General features: G+C 33.7%; 5 protein-coding genes across 5 annotated transcripts; 3 read left to right on the forward strand and 2 right to left on the reverse strand.

Moving 5' to 3' along the window:
* The first annotated feature begins 65 nt into the window (after positions 1–65).
* Positions 66–4,593, forward strand: LOC126654697 (TPR repeat-containing protein ZIP4). Its single transcript, XM_050348642.1, has 5 exons — positions 66–1,500; positions 1,982–2,171; positions 2,272–2,304; positions 2,393–3,013; positions 3,627–4,593. Exons 1-5 carry the CDS (start codon positions 134–136, stop codon positions 4,266–4,268), a joined length of 2,853 nt encoding a protein of 950 aa, XP_050204599.1. The 5' UTR covers positions 66–133; the 3' UTR covers positions 4,269–4,593.
* A 496-nt stretch (positions 4,594–5,089) lies between these two features.
* Positions 5,090–7,322, forward strand: LOC126657624 (rhodanese-like domain-containing protein 4A, chloroplastic). Its single transcript, XM_050352333.2, has 4 exons — positions 5,090–5,746; positions 5,898–6,000; positions 6,625–6,858; positions 7,055–7,322. Exons 1-4 carry the CDS (start codon positions 5,130–5,132, stop codon positions 7,100–7,102), a joined length of 1,002 nt encoding a protein of 333 aa, XP_050208290.1. The 5' UTR covers positions 5,090–5,129; the 3' UTR covers positions 7,103–7,322.
* An 876-nt stretch (positions 7,323–8,198) lies between these two features.
* LOC126654731 (uncharacterized) lies at positions 8,199–11,401 on the reverse strand. The gene is made up of 9 exons (XM_050348691.2): positions 11,214–11,401; positions 11,011–11,092; positions 10,557–10,636; positions 10,127–10,229; positions 9,863–10,019; positions 9,588–9,716; positions 9,392–9,478; positions 8,628–8,672; positions 8,199–8,412 (listed from the first exon to the last, which is right to left on the reverse strand). The coding sequence occupies exons 1-9, from the start codon at positions 11,329–11,331 to the stop codon at positions 8,272–8,274; spliced, it is 942 nt and encodes a 313-aa protein (XP_050204648.1). The 5' UTR covers positions 11,332–11,401; the 3' UTR covers positions 8,199–8,271.
* A 3,059-nt stretch (positions 11,402–14,460) lies between these two features.
* Positions 14,461–16,025, forward strand: LOC126656625 (photosystem I reaction center subunit XI, chloroplastic). The gene is made up of 2 exons (XM_050351234.2): positions 14,461–14,667; positions 15,429–16,025. The coding sequence occupies exons 1-2, from the start codon at positions 14,515–14,517 to the stop codon at positions 15,918–15,920; spliced, it is 645 nt and encodes a 214-aa protein (XP_050207191.1). The 5' UTR covers positions 14,461–14,514; the 3' UTR covers positions 15,921–16,025.
* Positions 16,026–19,132: 3,107 nt separating this feature from the next.
* Positions 19,133–21,228, reverse strand: LOC126656247 (probable flavin-containing monooxygenase 1). Its single transcript, XM_050350760.2, has 5 exons — positions 20,763–21,228; positions 20,425–20,662; positions 20,177–20,352; positions 19,614–19,972; positions 19,133–19,540 (listed from the first exon to the last, which is right to left on the reverse strand). Exons 1-5 carry the CDS (start codon positions 21,225–21,227, stop codon positions 19,195–19,197), a joined length of 1,584 nt encoding a protein of 527 aa, XP_050206717.2. The 5' UTR covers position 21,228; the 3' UTR covers positions 19,133–19,194.
* Positions 21,229–21,687: the final 459 nt, after the last annotated feature.

A 21,687-nucleotide genomic window follows, 5' to 3' on the forward strand; every position in this document is an offset into this window, starting at 1 on the left:
GTTGAGGGACGAATTAATCACTTTATCCATTTATTTTGCCTCCAAACCCTTTTCCCTCCAAAAGAAACAAAGAAAGAAAAAAAAAATCAATATCATCCCTTCCAAATTCAAATTTTCAAGTCTTCTTCACACAATGAGAATCGCCGAAATCTCGTCGCCGGAACTCCGGCAATCCAGCCAAACCTGTCCTCCGTCACCAAACAACCACAACCACAACCACCACCTCCTCCTCCTCTCTCAGATCGACTCTTCAATAAAACAAATCGAATCCCTCTCTTCCATTAACAACAACAACAACAAACATTTACCAGAAACCGTCTCAACTAACCTCCGTCAAACCCTAACTCAGCTCACTATTCTCCATCCTCTTCCTAACTCCGTCAACCTCCAAATCTGGAAACTCAGTTACCGTTTATGGAACGCCTGCGTCGACATTTCCAACTTCTCCTCCTCCTCCTCCTTATCCACCGTCTCTCTCCGCCACATCGCTTCCGACATGCTATCTCTCGCCGGAAACGTCGCCGGAGTTCCTTCTACCGGTATCAAATCCGCTTCCTTCTACTACAAAACCGGTCTCATCTATCACGACCTTAAAAACTTCGACCTCGCTTCCACTTGCTTCGAGAAAGCCACCGATATCATCTCGAGAATCGATATAACCAGAATCTCCGATTCCGGTGAGAAAAAACTCGTTCTCGATTTAAATCTCGCGAGATCTCGTACTGCATGGGAGGTAAACGACCGGAATCTGGCGGTTAATTTACTGAATCGGTCTAAAAACTTACTGTTCGGTTCGTTTGATCACTACAAAACGTTATCTCTTCAGTACTTAGCTTTCAGCAAAAGCTTGCTATCATCAAAAGCTGAAACTAACAATAATAACTCATTAAACGATGCGTTTAAGCTATTATCAGAAGCTCTAGATTTATGCCAGAAAGGATCGAGTGTATCGCGAACACGAGAACAAACAGTGGAACTCAACGACGTGAAATCCAAAACGCTGCGTTTTATCTCCGCCGTGCATTTACAGAAAGGAGAGTTTGATAGCGTGATTAAATGCGTTAGGGTTTTAAGAGAAGGTGACGGTGGTGGGGACAGTGGGGACCACCATGCGAGTCTACCTGTTCTGGCGATGAAGGCGTGGTTGGGGTTGGGGAGATATGAAGAAGCGGAGGGGGAGTTGAGGGGTATGGTGGCAAATAAAGGGATTCCTGAGGGTGTTTGGGTGTCTGCAATTGAGGCGTATTTTGAAGTGGCGGGAACAGCTGGGGCTGAGACTATTAAGGGGTTGTTTTTGGGTTTGTTAGGGAGGTGCAATGTTAGTGCCAGTTCTGCTGTTAGGGTCGCTCATAGAGTAATTGGGGAGAGTGGTGGTGAAGGGTGTAGTATTAGGGCTAAGGTTGTGGCTGAGTTGGTTTCTGATGAACGAGTTGTGGCGCTTTTTGTTGGGGAGGGAATGGATAAAGAGAGGAAAGCAATGCATGCTATTCTCTGGAACTGGTGAGTTTATGAGTTTCCTGTTAAAAATGTGCACATTCTGATCAGTTTTTGAGCTGATTTGGCATTATAATTTACGAATTCTATGGAACTTCTAATGCTATATGATGTTTTCCTGTTAGTACATTGAACAGTAAATCAATAAAGCCTGTGTTAATATTATGTTCCCAAGTATTTTGGTATTGGAAATATTGAATTTTAAGAATTAGATATGCAGTATGTTCGTAAATTAGCCGGACAGCATGCCATTGGATGTTTCATAGAGCTGTATATTGTATCATGTTACTGCTGCAGCTTGAGGGATCTAATGCACACTGATTTATTTTCTTGATGTGATCGACTTGCTTTGAGTATAGTGAAAATGTTAAGTTACATTAATTAGAATGTATCCACTATTTAACTGATAAATGACTGAATGATGCATTTGCAAAAGACTTTGTTGTGGAATCAGATATTTTAGCAGTTTTAAATTGGTCATTTGCAGTGCTTCAGATCATTTTAGATCAAAAGACTATAGGATGAGTGCAGAGATGTTTGAAAAGTCGATGCTTTATATTCCATATGACATTGAGAACAGGATTCTTCGTGCAAAGGGCTTTAGAGTTTTGTGTCTCTGCTATCTTGCTCTCAATCAGCTTGACAGAGCCGAAGAATACATAAATGAGGCTGAAAAGGTATCCTGAACAATGTCCACCTGGATTTTTGCTTTCAAAATCATTATGTTAACATGCGAAATTGATCGACATTTCTTCTTAATGCTTTTCCATTTTGCAGCTTGAACCCACCAGTGCTTCTGCTTTTCTTAAGGTGCTCTCTCTATCTATTTCTTTCTGTAGTTCACACATGATGGCATCGAGTGTTGCAAGTAGCTTGACGTTTCTTTTGGTTTGTCCAGTTCAAGATCTATCTCCAAAATGGCAACCATAGCGATGCTATCAATCAGATCCAAGCAATGAAAAGTTGCATTGATTTCATTCCAGACTTTCTTACCCTCTCAGCCCATGAAGCTCTCGCTTGCCATTCACTTTCCGTTGCTGTTGCCTCTTTGTCCAATCTTCTGAACTTCTACACTTTGGGAAAACCCATGCCAACAACCGAAGTTGAAGTACTACGAACTATAATCACAATCCTTGCTAAGGACCCTGGTAATGAACCAGAAATTTTGAAGTTCATGAAACGGGCTCTTGCAAGAGCTTCTGAGCTTGGAAGAGAGTGTTTTTTTGGAAAAGGTGAGGTTGGGAGAAGAGAACAAAATTGGTTTTTAGTGACTTCATGGAATTTTGGGACAAAATGTGGCAAGGATAAGAATTTTGAACTGTGTTCAGAATTTTTGAGATTGATTACAGAATTCTATGTGGATCCTATAGATGGGCAAGCAGAGGAACATTGTATTATGGTATGCAAATCATTGATATTGACTGTATCTGCCATGATAGCTTCAGAGAATCAAAAGGAGGTTGCATTGATGGACTCTGAACTGAAACAAGCTGTTGAACTGCTAGATAAAGCAGGGAAGGTATGTTTATCTCAGTTTGATTTCTCAATTTTCATTGCATGGATGACCTATAAAAAGTGCATCCCCTCGTAAATAGCTAATAGAATAATTATTCTATGCTGTGTCACATCATTTGCACAACAATCCAATTAAGATCTGTGGAATGTGAGAATCTTAATGCTTGCATAGTTATTATAAACAAAGTTTCCTACATTCCACACATCTTATTGGTTTGTTGTATAGATGATATGACACATCAGTTGCGTAAAATAATTACTCAAGCAAAAATGCTTGTGGTGTGTGGTAAATTGTGTGCTTATGAAGATATCTCATGTAGGGGTGTGCAAACCGAACTGATAAATTAATTTTGGTTCTGTTTGACAATATAAACAATTTGTGTATCTTTTAGTTTGTTTTGGACATAAATTATTTTAGTTAAGTTTTTGACAAACCGAGCCAAAGAAACCAAACCCAACCAAAAAAGTTTAACCACATAATTTGGTTTAGTTCAGTTTTAAAAAGTTTCATCCTGGTAAATTTGGTTATGTTCGTTTTTTAAAAAGCACAATTTCGATATGGTTCGGTTTTGACTAAATGTCATAATCTCATGCAATAAATTGATGCAATGCTGCAGATGCTGAAATCAATCACAGTAGGAGCTCGACTTCTCGATGATAAAATCACAACAATCGAGCCAGAGCTTGTCTTCATGTACACCTTCAATGCCTACGACATACATGGACGACTTGATAATTCAGGATCCCAACAGCAACTCCACATTGTAAAGACTTTTGCAAGCTCAAAAGCATGCAACCCAAAGTATCTTCTCCAAATCGGCCTGACCGCCACTCGCGGTCCACGGTCTAACCCTGAGGTAGCCACATTTGCTCTAAACGAGTCCCTTTCAGCCCTACTTTCATCACCCTCACCAGATTATCAAGACATCGGTATCATACTACGAGCACTGATTTTAATAGCGAGTCTTCACAAGGGTGACTCAGATGATGACATTGTGTATAATATGTACAAACAAGCGTATCGGATAATGGTTGGATTGAAGGAAGGTGAGTATCCCATTGAAGAAGGGAAATGGTTAGCAATGACTGCGTGGAACCGGGCGGCGGTTCCGGTTCGGTTGGGTCTGGTTGATGGTGCAAAGAAGTGGATGGATATTGGATTAGAACTTGCCAGAAAGGTTTTAGGGATGGATACATATAGGGCTTGCATGGAGGATTTTATTACAGGTTTTGGGAAGAAACTTCAATTGCAAAAATGATGGTTAGACATAAAAACCTGCCTAGTAGTTTAATAACTTGTAGTGATTGTCCAATAGTAGTACATATTAGTTGAAGATATTATAGTGCATACTGCATACACAATATAGATAGCTGAATATATGATAGTGTATAGGCAATGCATGAGATTTGACTATCTTGAATTAGGGGTGTAATTGAGTAGGGTTACCTTGTGAGATATTCGAAATTGATTATAAAAGTTGAAATGGAGTGATAAGGGTTCAATTTTTCTCATTAAGAGGTTTTGAGTTTAAGCCTTGTATATGAAATAACTTTAAAAATAATACTTATTAGAGAGTTTTTTCACCTTAATGAATTTTATCCTGTTCAAATTAATTGAAATAGTGACTCTGTATATCAGACGGTACCTGTATTAATCAAAAGATATTTGATTTAACAAATATTAAAAATTAACTCGCTATCAATCGAGTTGAGTTTAAGTTATTCTAGTCAGTTATCAAATTGAATTTAAATATCACAACATTCGGTTCGTAAACTTAATTGAAATTTAGTGAATTGATTTTTTTTATTTTTTATCCTTATATATATTTATAATAATATCTTTATATTTTTATGAAAATTAGTTTATAAATAGATATATAACTAAACTCGAGTTCGAGCATCTAAAAATAAAATTTTATCGAATTTGAGTTGAATTTTGAATTTTCAAATTTAATCAAACTCGAATTTGTTAGTACAATTTTGAATTAATTACTAATATTAATTCTTTTGGGCCCGAAATAGCCCAACCCAAACACCAATACTTTCATATATCTACCCAAGCCCAAATCCAACTGCATTAATCTTCATTCTTTATCATCCTCCACTGTACCCACAGCTTCATGGTTATCACCATGGAGTCTCTCTCCATCATCTCTTCTTCCTCTCCACCCATCAAAAACCACCCCAAAACCTTCAAATATCCCATCTTTTCACTCAATTCTCATCAAAATCCTTTACCCATTTCCAAATTCCTCCCCTTCAAATCCCATCACTTAACCAAAACTTCACTCTCATTCTCCACACTTCACCTCCTCACTTCTCTTCCCTCACTGGCCTCTGAAACTCTCACCTCTCAGTCTGAGCAAGTCTCAGACAAGATAAGCTTAGAATCCATCTTGGTTTCAATTGATAACTTCTTTACTAGCTACCCTTTTTTTGTTTATGGGTGTGCTTTTATTTGGTTGGTTGCCATCCCTGTTGCTCAACAGTTGTTGAGCAAGTACAGGAAAATATCAGCCATTAATGCTTTTAGGAAGCTTAAGGAGGACCAAAAGGCTCAGCTTTTGGATATTAGGGATAAGAGAAGCTTGAAGGCTATGGGGTCTCCTAATTTGAGGATTGTTAAAAAGAATGTGGTTCAGGTTGAATTCTCTGAGGAGGATGAAGAGGGGTTTGTGAAGAAGGTTTTGGAGAAATTTTCGAACCCGGAAAATACTGTGGTGTGCATTCTTGACAAGTAAGTGTTATAATAAGTTCTCTAGTGTTCAGTACTGCACTTAGCTATAGATTCAACTCAAAAGCATTGAATTGATTGATTTTGATATTGTTTTGTTTTACATGCATACATATCTTTAATTTCTGCCTTGTTTCCTCCTTTTGTAAGGTAGTTTTGATGGTAATTCAATGAAAGTGGCAGAACTGTTATTCAAAAATGGTTTCGAAGAGGCTCTTGCAATAAGGGGTGGAGTCAGAGGCAAGAAAGGGTGGTTGGTATGTTTTTTCCTTTATGCTTTACTTTCCTATTTACGACTCTTCAATACGAAAAAATAGTATGCCTAATGGGGAAGCTATTGCTTGGAAGTTGACCGGTTTTGACAAAGCTGTATACTTAGTTCAGGTTATATCTGCAAAGCAGATTTTTGAATTGAAACTTCGGATGTAGTTTAATAGAGTTCACCTGTTTGACATCTAAAATCCTTGATACGAGATATGATGACAGTAAGAAAACCTATTATAGGCAGGTTTTGCATATGATTGTGTTTGTTGTCTTCAGGTTGATACATTGCAATGAAAGTTTCAAACATGTAAAACACTTTGTCAAAGCTTGGTTGTCCCATTAATGTGTAGATTATGAGGGGCGAATGATTGAAGTCTTAAAAGAAACCAATAATTTATCACAATTATAAAAGGAAATGGCTATTTACCTATCTTTTTACTTCATCTATCGTCTTGTAGAAAATAATAAAACTAAACATTATATATCTTTTGAGATGGTGCTTTGTCTGGCTAAGCTTTTCTTAGACTATAGTTTCCTCACTCGTATCGTGTGCTTCCTAAATCCAGCCGATAGTAACAGCCGTAGAAATATTGATTTACTGTATTGCTTTCTTACAGGAGATACAAGAAACCCTTTTGCCACCTTCCGTCCATATGAAACTCAAGAAGAAAGCTAAAGTCTCAAAAACTGAAATTAATGGAGTTGGTCAGCAGACAGAAGAAAAGAATGTCAGTCCATCTTCTGCAGCTCTCTCAACAGCAGAAAACCAGAGAGTGGACAATGGACATATAAAGTCGTCGATAGATTCCACACCTCATATGAAAATTGATTCCCGATCTCCCTATCCTCATGTATTTTTCTCTCTCCCTCTCATTTTGTGTCACAAATATGCATGATATAGTTGAAATTTGAGATAAAAAGTTACTCTATGTTAATCGACCGTTTTTGTGGGGTTGCGGAATTTTTGGTCATTGTTCTGAAGCATGTTTTTTACTGCAATTTCTGCATAACACAATAACTAACCTTCATGTCTCTTTTTTGATGCAGTACCCAGATTTGAAACCTCCTTCTTCTCCGACTCCATCGAAGCCATGAAGTTGCTGCTCGGAAATCTCTCTTTTTAGGGGTGACAGCTAGTATATGTATGTTGTAATTGATTTCTTTCTCAGTTTTTAAAGTCCATTGTGATCAATTTGAGGATGTAGAAATTGAGTTCCGTTCCGTTTTGAGTGTGGGAAGTATCTGTAATTTAGTGCATGATCCATATGCTGTGTACATTCTGGTCATCTTATTCAAAAATGATTGTGCAGCTTAATTCTTGCCGGATTATGTGAGTTATATAATAATTTTGTTGCACTTTTTTTTTTCAATATGCACTAAAATAATGAATTTAGTTTGATTATTTCACTCTATGAATTTAAAGAAAAGTTATAAGAAGTTATAATAAAACAAATAATATTATTTCATTCTTCTTTTTGTTTTGGTTTTAGAACCGAAATCAATGGAACGACTCTCAATTTAAAAATATTTTTCTCAAAAGTTGCGTTTTTGTAAATACTAAAAAAAACTGCATTTTGTAAATATTATAATCAATGTGTTTTATAAATATTTATAGTTTTTGCACTCAATTTTCAAGTTCTTAAAAAGAGGAAATAAAAATAAATCAACCATGTCCAAATGTATATTCTTTTCTTCATTTTACTTTAATTTTGCATATCATATTTGTTTCTTATTAATTTCGGTATTTTCTTTCCAAAACAATTAATTAAAATCAATTTTTGTTAACGTTTATGACATGAGATAGTATTAGGGTTAATGTTAAGGGTTTGTATTAGGTTTAAGATTTGAAAACGTCTCCTCTGAAGAGATGTTATCTGGAAACGTCCTCATAAGATTTTTAGAATTTTTTTTAGGAGCGGTATTTAATAGTCCACTTAATTAATTTATCAAAGTTATCACATGAAACATTCAACAAATGTTTTAGTGTGTTTTGCAACAATGTCTATGGCAAGTGTGCCGGTAAAAGATAAACTTTTACTTATTGAGTTCTTAATAATTAATAGGCATAATTGTTAAAAAATATCCCGAATTTAAGTCAAACTAATTAAATTCTCCCTCACGTTTAAAAAACATAAGATTGTTTTCCAGAACTTTTAGTTGATTTAGTCAAATGATCATCAAAATTTTGAAATGTACAAGAAAAACCAATGATAAACTTTTCTGTGCAGTCTATTACAAAGAATCTTCTTGCAATATGAATACATTTATTCTGTATTTTTCTCAGGTAATCGGCTAAAGTAAACTAGAAATTCTATATTGCCCTCAGCGCCTTTTAAAGGAGACTCGATCCAGCCTTTGCTGCAGAATCCAAAGTTCTCTACGCCCTTTATTATCTTTTCAAGAACCTGCATAGAGAAACCAAAAAACTATCTTAGAAAAAATCCAAAATTCCGGTGATAATCTAGAGGCGAAAATTGATATAACGTAGGTAAAGCCGGTTGTATACAGAAGGGGTATGCATTTTTTATTTTAAGATCAAACAAACAATTAACTAAATATTAGTTAATTAAATTTTTTAAAAGCAACAATTAGTTTGAAAGAAGAGAGAACTATTGCATACCTCTTGGTGGACTTCAGGATCTCTTACTATTCCCCCACTTCCTACCTGTAAAGATTACCACAAAGTCAATTGTAATTTCAAATGACAATTATTTTGTCTTCGTTGTTATGTGATTGTGTGGAAACCTATGTACTTTCCCAGTCTTATGTTTCGGCATTTCATTTCCGTCCCAGAACACTAATTTTATAACCTATTTTTTGTAAAGAAAATCTGTCTCTGTTCCCCTATTTCAGAGATTCTGTTTTCGTAGTACATAGACCAAAACTTTTGGATTCGTATATATCACTTAAATCAATGGCAGCCTCACTCCACAAAAGTTAGTATTCAATGCATAAATTATTTGGTCTCATGCGCATACTTACAGAAGAATTATAATTAAAAGGAATCGTTTAATACAAAATTACTACAGAGTTCTACGACTTAAGATGTTTTCTTGGAGAAAAGAGGTAAAATCTCAGAGTAACTTATTATTGTCTTGTATAACTCAAATGGAATGAAGCAAAGATACAAAAGGTTGCTAGCTATCAAAAGTTGTACAGTTTTATAAGACTACTTGAGGAAGTGAGTAGGGCATTTTCGGAAATAAACTATGAAACTGGGGCACATTTCCAAGAATTTCAAAAGGCGGCTTCACGTTCAGATTTATAACAGAATCTGGTTAGCTTTTGAGATTCATACTTCAATAATTGACTATATTAACAAATAAAAGACAAACTGCCATAACATATTCTTTAATAAAAGAAAGACTTTAACTGGTTTCTTACTTGTTTTCGGCGAGCTTCAAATTGGGGTTTAACCAAAGTGACTAATGCTGCATCTTCCTTCATAGCATTAACTACAGCAGGCATGACCTGCATATGATGAATAAAGATTATTGATGTACTACAAAGTGCACAATCAACAGATACCAAGAGAGTGCCACTTTAAATTAAAGAGGTCTACTTAATCTGGAAGACGTACCAGGAGAATAGAGATAAATGAGAGGTCTAGAGTCACTAAATCAACTTTCTGGGGAAGTCCAGTTAGGTATCTTAAGTTTGTCCTTTCAACCACACTAACACGCTCATCTCGGCGAATTTTGTCTGCCACCTATAAAGAAGCCATTTAAATTTCATCAGCTACAGCCAAAGTACTATCGATTTAAAGATCATCGTCTGGCTCTTAAATTATCATGAATTTATCAATAATAATGCTTATTACTTTGGCAGAGTGTAAAATGACAAGATTAGTTATACCTGTCCATATCCTACATCAACACCATAAACAAACGACGCACCATATTGAAGCAAGCAATCAGTAAATCCTCCGGTCGACAAACCAGAATCAAGAGCTACTTTGCCAGCCACATCAACACCCAACTGTTCAATTGCAGCTTCTAACTTATATCCTGCTCTGAAATAACGGCAAAACAGCAAAGTTAATTTTTATATATTTATAAAGTTACTGCAGAGAGATTGAAATCTGAGGTAGCAACAGGTTCTTTTAAGGAGTATAATCACCTACATACATATTTTGGAACTTCAGCCATTATCTCTACAACTGATTTGTCAGAGACAGGTGTGCCAGCTTTGTTCACCTTCTTCCCATCTACAAATACTTTGCCTACAGAAAGAACCATTCAGCCATCGAAGTTCATTCCAACACTGAATATGCTTATGCCTCTGATAAATGCAATGACCAAACGCGCTAGGCACGCACACTTGTGCCAAGGGCTTTAAACACAGGAAAAGCACAGATTTTGACATATCCAAGTAAAATGACAAAACTTAACTCTAACCATTGGCTCTCAAAATGGCGTATCCTAGAGTATTGGTGTAAAGTTGAAATAACCAAGAAATGAAGTCTTGTAAATCTAAGAAGCTAAAATAAGAGACACATTATATATAACCTTATACAAGTAATTATATGAATATAAAGATTAAAGACAACCTTGCAAAATCCATGACTGTATAAACGTCCGGCTGTATTGCTGAAACCTTTCAAGACATACTTCATCCAGCCTCCTTTTCCTAAAATTTATATCAACAATCAACAATACAATATAAAATAAAAAATGATGGTAAAAAGAACAAAAGGAAATGGACTTTAATACCAATATTTGACGGTTATTGCTACAAAAATAACACAATTGACCCAATGCTTGAAGATTTTGGGGTCATTTCAAATTACAGGCACATTAGAAAGCAAACATTGTTGAAATAGTAGTGAAAAACTGTAAAACATTTCAGTGAACAGCACAAAAAATTGCATCCAAAAATAAAACTCTTACAACAGAATCCTGCTAGCAGCAATCTGATGATTCATTCTAATAGTCGACTATCCATTTAACCAGCAAGAAAAACAAGCATGAATAGACAGAACTCTTAAAGATAAAGAAGCATACTTTTTAGGTGCTTGAATCTTTCTTGCCTTGGCAACAGCATAGGTTCTAAAAGGATTGTGCATTTCTTGTTTGACCCATTTACCTACAAAACAAAATGATTAGTACCCAATAAATAAACAATGCAAAAATGTGAATTAAAATTATATCATCTTACACCACCAAGTGTTTGTGAAAATGACTCTGAGAAAAATTAAAAGATTTACGAGTAAGACTAGCTGGGTAAGATTTGCACAAGGAAAAGAAGCTCGAACTGCACAATGAATCGCCATTTTTATTACAGCATGTTGAGATTAATGGAAGCTTAAGAAACCGCAGTGCCATTTCAGTCAGACTTTCCTTTTCATTTGCTAAAACATTGGTTTTGTTGTGTTATCTTGGTGTAGTTCTGACAAAAAGTTGGCAGTCCTTTAAAACGGCGTCGATTTGCATAATTTAAAGTGCAGATCGTACTTTTAAGTTTTAACATAATTATACTAATTCTAAAAAAAAACATAATTATACTAGTTTATGTCATAAAGGTTTTTTTTTAAGGATTAAAGTAAATAGATATGTATGTGAAGATATGCATTACTCGAATATAATCGAATTAACAGACTGAATTAATTTATTTAGATTTGTTTGCACTGGCCCAAAAAGAGCTCATATGGGCTAATTCGGATTTTTGAGCCCAAAAGCCATCAACTATCCTTTTGTTCCTATCTTAGCTTAATAGTTATCTTTTTTAGTCATTATCTTATTTTTAGTCATTATCTTAATTATTTAGTTTAGTATTATCTAAATAAGAGATTGTATCTCACTAGACTAGGTTTTCTATTTTAGGGTTTGTCCCCTATAAATAGCTAGTTTTAGGTTTGTATTAACTACAACTCAAATCAATCAAACAAATACAACTTCAAAGCCCTGTGCTTTTTTATCCCCAACCTCCGCGGTTGGTTAATTTAGGAGTAGTTTTCAGTATTAATCTCGCCTGAGTTCATAGCTCCCAGATTATTACTATTAGATCACGTGGTTAAGTGTCTTTAACCAAACAACACACTTTTCTGACTAAATTTCGGTCTAAAGCATACTTCCATACAGAACCCATTATAAATTTAAAGATTCGCGTGTCTGGAAATTTTCCACGCAAACATCTTTTGGCGACTCCACTGGGGACGTGTTATGGTCGATACAAGGATTGCATTTAAGAAGGAAAGTGTCAAATTCAGACTCTTTGCAAGCTGTGGTGCGATCATAGTTTTGATCAAATCATGTCTTATTATTCGAGTCAACTATCGGTGATCATAGAGAATATGAGAGCCGAACGTGCTGCTATCCAAAAGGAGATCATGGCCGATTTTAATAAATTAAATTCGGCTATAAATAATCTTGCTAAGGTGTTAGAAGGCGAACAGATCAAAGAGCCAGTCTATGACTATGAGATCACCGAGTTTTCTTTAATCTCTACTAGAGAGATTGATAATGTTGATGAAATCCACACCGATGATGACATCGACGCCGATCTTGACGTTAGTGATACTGAGACCGAAGAAGCTTACATCAATGATGATCCTAATATTAGTATTAACCTTGATGATATCAAGGATGATATTTCTAGGCAAGTCAACGATACTGGGGGGCATGGGCGATCTCCATTCCTTTTAAGGGGTCAAATCCCATCGGATTTTGTACAAACCGATATTGCTGATGATGAAAACACCGAGAGGCAAGGCCGATCACCATTCGCCTTGATAAGTCATGTCGAATTGATTGTTAAGAATCTACCAAGGTATGTGTTGCGGTCAATGATTCATGGAAAATGCAATGAAATTTTTAGTCGAGGTACAACTTACTTTTTACTATATTTTCGGTCAAAAATTCAATATATGAAAGAACAGATTAAGCCGATTTATAATAAAAAGTTTCGGTTTAAATTTTGGACGATCTATTTAAAACAACCACGAAAGAAAAGAAAAGGTTGATCGTTTAAAATTGAAAGTAAGTCGATCACAATATTACAAATTGGTTGATGTTGTGTTAAGTGATCGGTTAAAAACGTTTTAAATAAGCGAAGGTGGCCGATCAACAATGACGTTGTTTTTAAAAAATTAAATTGATCGGCCAAGTGACGATCAATGCATTTTAAGAGTCCAAGTATGCCGATTCAATGGGTTAAGAAAGTGGTTCAGTGACATTATGAATCGGCCAATTAAATTATTTGTGGAATGGGAAAAGCTAATATGGTGACATGGCGATTAAAAAGAGATTCAGAGTTCAAAAGTTAGGGTTGCTTCGGAGATCAAAGACACGCGATAAAAATACGTCTTCTCACCTTACTTGACATTCAGCTAAAAAGACGTGGGGGGCATTGTTTGCACTGGCCCAAAAAGAGCTCATATGGGCTAATTCGGATTTTTGAGCCCAAAAGCCATCAACTATCCTTTTGTTCCTATCTTAGCTTAATAGTTATTTTTTTTAGTCATTATCTTATTTTTAGTCATTATCTTAATTATTTAGTTTAGTATTATCTAAATAAGAGATTGTATCTCACTAGACTAGGTTTTCTATTTTAGGGTTTGTCCCCTATAAATAGCTAGCTTTAGGTTTGTATTAACTACAAGTCAAATCAATCAAACAAATACAACTTCAAAGCTCTGTGCTTTTTTATCCCCAACCTCCGCGGTTGGTTAATTTAGGAGTAGTTTTCAGTATTAATCTCGCCTGAGTTCATAGCTCCCAGATTATTACTATTAGATCACGTGGTTAAGTGTCTTTAACCAAACAACACACTTTTCTGACTAAATTTCGGTCTAAAGCATACTTCCATACAGAACCCATTATAAATTCAAAGATTCGCGTGTCTGGAAATTTTCCACGCAAACAAGATTTTAGTTTGGTTTTGTTTTTCATTAATTTGGTTTGATTATGTTCAAATGTTCTAAAATTTTGGTTAGTTTGATTTGTTTTGATTTTCAGCATAAAATTTATGAAATCCACCAAATTGATCAAATTACATATAAATTGTTATTTTTGTAGCTTTTAAGAGGTTCAAAGTATCTTTTCTTTTATATAATTTTTATAGATTTTGAATAGTAATTTACTCCCTAAATTTATAGATAACGAGCAACTAATACTAAAATAATTTTTAATAACAAATTGTGATGAAATTTGAGTTATTATACTAATCGAATAGCCATTTTTTGGGTTGGTTATAATTTGATTTCTATATATTTGCAACCAAAAAGAACTAAATGGGTGCATAATAGATATTTTCATATAGCCTCACACATAATATATAATATATCAATAAAAAATGAGCAAAAAAATGTGGATAATATAAGGATAAGGTATCAACTTACAATACAACCCTCAACCAATAAAAAATCAAACAATCTTGACACATCATCAATCAGAACCACAAGTTTGGAAGCAATAGAAATTACAAAATCCTATATCCTCCTCTTTTATTTTTTGTTACAAATTGGTACACATTTAGCTTTAACAGAAGAGAGAAATTAAGACAAAATCATGGCTGCAACTGCTTCTCCAATGGCTAGCCAGCTGAAGAGCAGCTTTGCAAGAGGCTTGCTTACTCCTAAAGGTATTTCTGGTTCTTCATTTAGAGTCTCGCCCACTAAGAGGACCAGTTCCTTCACTGTCAAGGCAATCCAATCAGAGAAGGTAAAAAATTTTCCTCAAAATCTTGTCTAATTTGATATATTATTGGAATTTGATTGAAATCTTCTAGTTTTGTTGAATGATAATTTAAATGTGAAAAATAGTTAACTTAGTGTTACTTTGATATCGTTACAAGAAAAAAAAAACGTGGTAACATTTTCAAATTGTGTGATATTCTTGAAAATATGAAGCTTGATTTGACGATATTAGAGTTAAATCGATGCCCAAGAATAGTATTATAATAACTTGAATGAAAGGATAGTTTTAGTCTAAACACTTGGCAGCAAACTATTAGGTTGTGGTTTCAATTTTTCCTATAAGCGCTTCTGTTTTTTAACTATAAAAAAGTGGCAAATGATATTTTTTATAAATAAATTATTAATATAAAATTTTGAAGTTTTATTATTGTATTCGTAAATAGAAACAAAATATCAAATGTAAGAGTTGATAAATGTTTGTGCAATATAGATATCAACACATGTAGCTCACACATAATTGATAAGATTGAGTATTACAATATATTGATTTTCAATTGGTTAGACTTATTATCTACTGAGCATATAAAATTTGAAATTTCAAGAAATATAGTTTTGGAAATAGAATCAGAATTAAAAGATTCGACAAATTTTCGTGCAACATAAATCTTAACACATGTAGCATACACTTTTGGATCGATCATATCGAGTATTACAATATGTTAATTTTCAATTAGTTACATCTAACCATCTGTAAAGCATATAATAATTTGGTAATGTATTATACAGCCAACTTACCAAGTAATTCAACCGATCAACGGAGACCCATTCATCGGTAGTCTCGAGACTCCAGTAACATCAAGCCCATTGGTAGCCTGGTACCTCTCCAACTTACCTGCATACAGAACAGCAGTCAACCCGCTTCTCCGAGGAATCGAGGTCGGTTTGGCCCATGGGTTCCTTCTAGTAGGCCCATTTGTAAAAGCAGGCCCATTAAGGAACACAGAATTTGCAGGAGCAGCAGGGTCATTGGCAGCAGGAGGATTAGTAGTAATTCTGAGTGTTTGTTTGACAATGTATGGAGTTGCATCATTCAATGAAGGTGAGGCTTCAACTGCTCCTGGTCTGACCTTGACTGGGAGGAAGAAGGAGGCTGATAAGTTGCAGACTGCTGATGGGTGGGCCAAATTTACTGGTGGGTTCTTTTTTGGTGGGCTTTCTGGTGTCACTTGGGCTTACTTTCTTCTCTATGTTCTTGATCTTCCTTACTTTGTAAAGTAGAGATTAGAATTTGAATGTTGATTAATTCCTATTTGTCTCTCAATGTATATTTTCTTATTTGGGATTAGACATTTTGCAAATGAAAACTGCATATTTGTTTCTCTATGACAATATTTGTGCTTTAACTTTTTTTTTAGTTAAACTCATCTTTAACAAATATTCCGCATTTAAATACTCCCACGAGTTACGATTATTAATTTTGTATATCCGTAATTTATATGTGGACGGAATTATAAAAAAATGCCTTTGTTTTATGTCAGTTAAAGACAAAGTTTCATGAAAAAAAAAGTCCATATGTATAAAATAAATAGTTAAATGATTATTTAAATGCAAAATATTTTTTAAAAACCAAGTGAAATAAGAGCTATAATATAGTACATGGACTTCGGAATGTGTTTAGCTTATAAAAAAGTTAATGTGTAGTATTAAATTAGAAATTGCTATTCTTTTACTACTTGAAGTTGAAGGGATAACAACTCATAACAAATTTGATATACCAGTTTTTTATTTTTTTTATTTGATTGTAAGCATAAATTGTAAATACTTAACAATTTTAGAGCTCAAATTGAGTACATAGAGATTAATGCTATAAAAATCAAGCTGCATTGGTTTGGATCAAGACCAAATACAACCAAGAGAGTTTCAAAGTCGACCAAGCCAAGAAGCAAAAAAATCGAAAATCAATTGAAGAAAACACTTAATAAGATATTTAACGTTCAATAAATAAAAGGCTGAAAACATTCAAACATTTAAAATTGAACAAAAAATCTCTTCCGTCTAAATTTTTACCAAAAACATTCAAACATTTAAAATTAAACCAAAAAAGCTCTTCCCTACAAATTCTCAGTTAACTGATGACGTGACACATAGAGAAAAAGTTTAAAAACAACCTTAATGTTTAAAATACTTGCCAATTTTATATTTATAAATTTTTAATCATTTTCACCTTCTTCTTCATTGAAATATCTCTAATTAAATAAAATTATAAATTAAAACCAATTAAAGTTAAATTAAAACAATTAAAACCCGATTAAATCAATTAAAACGTAATTGAACACTTCAAAACACAATTAAAAATAATTGAATACGATGTGTTTAGAATAACTAAACATATCGAAACCCAATTAAACAAATTAAAATCTAATTAAATACATAAAAATCCAATCAAAATCTAATTATTTTTTTTATTTTTTTAAAACAACACCCGTAGGAGAAATCTCCAATCGCCTGCCGGAGAAATTTCCTCCGGCGGTTTGTTCTTGAGAAACAGACCAGGCATGAACAGATCTTCCATAGTCTGTTCTTGAAGAACAAACCAGATTCAAGACCGACGACCGGAGATTTCTCTGACCGACGACCGGAGATTTTTCCTCCATATGATATTTCAAAAAAATAAAAATTAAAGTAAAATTTTGATTGGGATTCGATGTGTTTCGATTAGTTTAATTGTGTTTGGAAGTGTTTAATTAGGTTTCACTTGATTTAATCTGATTCCGAGTGTTTAATTAGGTTTCGATTTGTTTAATTGTCTTTCAATTTATTTGAATAGATGTTTTAATTTTAAATATTATTTAATTTTTGATGTAAATGAAGAAGAGGGTGAAATGTGCTAAAAAAATTATAAGTAAGAAATTAGTAAATGTTTTAAACATTAAGAATGTTTTTAAATTTTTTTTTTGTGCCAAGTCACCGGTTAACGGAGATTTTGGACTTTTTATTCAAAAGAAATTAGAGGGTCGATTTGTATTCAAAAAAATTAAAGGAATGTTTTGTACTTTTCAAAAGACTACCTTCAGCCTAAATAAAATAAAACTTTAAAATATTTCATCCGCATCAGACCAATCGACCGGACGGACGGCATGCGTGTGGCAAGGGCGGAACCTAGAGTGGCGAGGCTCCTAGATCGGGAATGAGTGTCCAACCTTCGCCCCCTTATGACTCCCCCATGGTTGTCCCTGCAGTAAGCTTCCAACTGATTTCTTTTTAGGTTGAAAGGCCAAACATTTGGCCCTTTCATTATCAAATATGGATATTCATTTGGTATTTTTTGTTTGAATTACCAAACATTGGCCAAACATGTAGATTATAGGCCCTTTCATCACCAAACATTGTCCCTCTCATTATCCTGGCCACACATGAATAAAATCTCAAATAGCCCTTATATTTTTTTTATATCTTCTTTAATAAGTTTATTCTTTTCTTCTATTTTCACCATTTGTTCAAAATTCTTTTTTGTACAAAGCTTGTCAATTAGTGATTTTTTTTTAAAAATGTATCATTTGTTATAATTGTTTTTTCTATCAAATCATTTTTTCCTTTTAAAAATATTCGAACGACTTATTTATTTTAAATAGCCCAAAGATCGAATTCCACCCTCATAAATCAGAATTCTAGTTCCACAACTGACATATGGTGATCGGTAAGGATATATCTCCTCACCCACTCGTTCGGAACTAATGTGAAGCAATGATATACATCCATGCGTACAAAACTAATCTTACTTAGCATATACAATTATGCGTCACATCAGCTCCAAATCGATTGTGGATACTAACAAAGGTCAAAAGGATGGTGACATATATGGAAAAATTTAAAGATTATAATTACATTTGGCAAACATGCTAAAACCACAGGTAAATAAATATATTTTGCCTTGACTTGATGGTTAAAGAAAACCAATTTTTTTGGATTTTTTTTAAAAAATCGAACCAAAACTTTCAAAATTTACCTATCGCATCCGATAATTTCGTTACAAATTTATTTGATTGTTTGTAATCCATTTAACTGTGTTAACATTTTAGCTCTTGTATTATGTTTTTCAGTTGAATTTTTATACTCATTTCATATTTAGCAAAACTCATTTTCAAAAATTACAAAATCTAACTCATAATTAATCCAAATAATATTCTAAACAACAAAAAAATTCCAGTTCAAATTTTTTATCTTTTAGTGGTTGAAGTAAAGAAGAAGCAAGTTTGAAACTCAAAATAAATATAAAAGGCAAATGTGTATTATATTGAGGTGAAAGATTAGCATAAGTAAATTAGTTGTGTAAAATTGAATAGATTTGCAGAGAAACTATCAATTGAAATAGATTTGTCAACTCTAAAAGATTTAAATAGATTTTGTAAAGAGTGGAGAATGTTTGACATTTTTGAACCATTATATATAAATATTTTTACATGCTAAAATAAAATAATGAAACATAGCAATTGATAGATTTTGTTGCAGCATTGGCTTTTTATTAATAACACGCAACAATAACAAATTGTAATTAATATGAAGCTAAAACATAATCCTGAGGTCCATAAGGTTCAAATAATTCAGCAAAAATTCCTTTTTTTCTTTTTGGATTCCATCCCATATCTTTGCAAAGTTGATCATTGTACCAAATATGAATGCTTCCAATACATGATTTTCGATAATATGGTCCTGCATATTTTTTCTTGAATTTACCCCATTCTTTCACATCTTTTTCGACTTCTTTTATGCTCGGAATCTTGAATTTTCCATCAAGAAGCTCTGCTAGCCATTTGCATTTTATGTCTGAAGAAAACATGATCGAAAGACTTGCAAATCCAACTACTGCTAGTTGTGGAATCCGAGGATTAATACATTCCCTGAGTAAATAATTGAGGGACTATTAGTGCCAATTAACCGCGAATTAATACAGGAAGGAAGAACAGTAATAACCTGTAGAGGGGAAGTGCTGAATCAGGGGATCCAATTATGCATTCTTGAAAGAATTTGGACTGAAAAATGTCTCTCAGCTTTTCATCACCTTTAAATCCTGTGGCTAATATGACTATGTCGATTTCTAGAGGTTGATCCTGACCGTCAATCATAATACCTTGTTTGCAAAAGCTAAATTTGGGAGCCTTTGTGAGTATGATGCTGCCTTCTTCAACTTTGTCATAAAAATTCTGAGGTAATTTTGTGAGCAAACATGAACTGATTTGTGCACAAAAACCATGCTTAGGTATCATTCCGTATTTTTCCAAATGATGCTTGTGCTTGATGTGACTTTCAACAAATTTAGCAGTTGCCCATCTCTGTGAAAATGAGGTTAAACAAATTTATAACTACTTTTTGGGATTTGTTTTAAATAGAACGGAAACGGAAAATGGCCAAACGACAATATAATTTAGAAAAATCTATAATAAACAGAATTTCAGAGTCATTTCTGGAAACGTAAACAAAATGCGGAACGTGTAAGATTTTTATAACGTATAATTGAATAAGAAAACTTGATGTACCAATGGAGAAAGAAGTGTTGCGAGGAGATTGAGAAGAAAACTTTCACCCGGCTTATGAACCAGAAGCTCCGAGAATCGGTTAAGGTAAAGAAATTTCAAAGGAACTCCCCATGGAAAGACATCAGAAATGTGCCAATGTGCAGTCTTATACAAAACTGTACATGGATTTTCAAATCCTGCATACAAAATAAATCAACACTCATTTATCAAACTACATATATGTATACATAAAAAAAATAAAATTTTACCATTTTGTGCAGAACACTCCATTGCAATGTCTAATGCAGATTTTTGAAAGCCGACGACGGCCACTTTCTTGCCTTTAATGAAGTTAGAAGCACGTTCATGATCCATGGCGTAATAGTCCATCGAGTGTATCACCTTGCCGCCAAATACTTCCGGGCCTTTTTCGGGAGGAAATTGCGGAATTTTTGGAACATCACTCGCCCAACCTGTGCACACTATCACAAACTCCACTTTGCATACCTGTATACGTTACAATTTTGATCACCAAATATTTATTTCAAGTGGTAAGAGCGCCCCACCTAAGATCAATAGATTTCGAGTTCGAGTCGTGGATATGTACCTGAGTGAAAAGGGTTTCGTTATGTTGAACTTGTACATTCCATTTCCCATTAGAGCTAAAGGCCTCACCATTGCTACCCCACAAACTCCATGACTTCATTTCTTCTTCTGATGAGCCTTCATAGTCAATGCTCACAACTTTAGTGTTAAACTTAATATGCTTAAGCAAATCAAAATGCTGGGCATAAGAGTGAAGATAATCCATGACTTGTTGTTGGGTAGGAAATTCTTGAACTGAATCTGGCCATGGAAAATCAGAGAATTGGTAATCTTGTTTTGGAGTTTGAAGACAACAAGTTTTAATAGTCTTAGCCCAAACTCCTCCAATTTCATTTTTTGCTTCGAAAACAATGGGTTTGAACCCCTTTGAGAGTGAGTACTTGCATGCAGCAAGTCCACTAATACCTCCTCCTATGATGGCTATTTGTTTCTCCATTCTTGCTTCTCTACAAACATTTGACTCCATTGCCTATATATATATATAATACATAAATAATAAATTAAAGAATAAACTATTCAGGTTTTTCATATATATCATTTAATTTACATTTTTGTCTTTTTTGTTTAAAAATAAAACGATGTGATTTTTTACTTTTAATTCCGTTAATGTTCTAGTCCTTTGGTTCATTTTTAGTGTTAGTCAATCAAGTCAGAAGATTTAATTATAATATTAAAATTTAACTAAGTTATTTAATTTATATTTTTAGAATATATATATATATATATATATATATATATATATAATTCTATTATAATAAAATTTAATGACCTAACATTTTAATTTAATTTTTTAATATTCATTAAGATTTTAATTTATTTGAAATTATATATTTATTTTAATTTTTAAAAATTATATGAAGTGAAAAAATTAAATAAATAAAAAGTGAAACAAATGGTATTGGATTTACTAAGCAAGTGAATTCTAT

Source organism: Mercurialis annua, linkage group LG7 (assembly GCF_937616625.2).
Source record: "Mercurialis annua linkage group LG7, ddMerAnnu1.2, whole genome shotgun sequence".
NCBI lineage: Eukaryota > Viridiplantae > Streptophyta > Magnoliopsida > Malpighiales > Euphorbiaceae > Mercurialis > Mercurialis annua.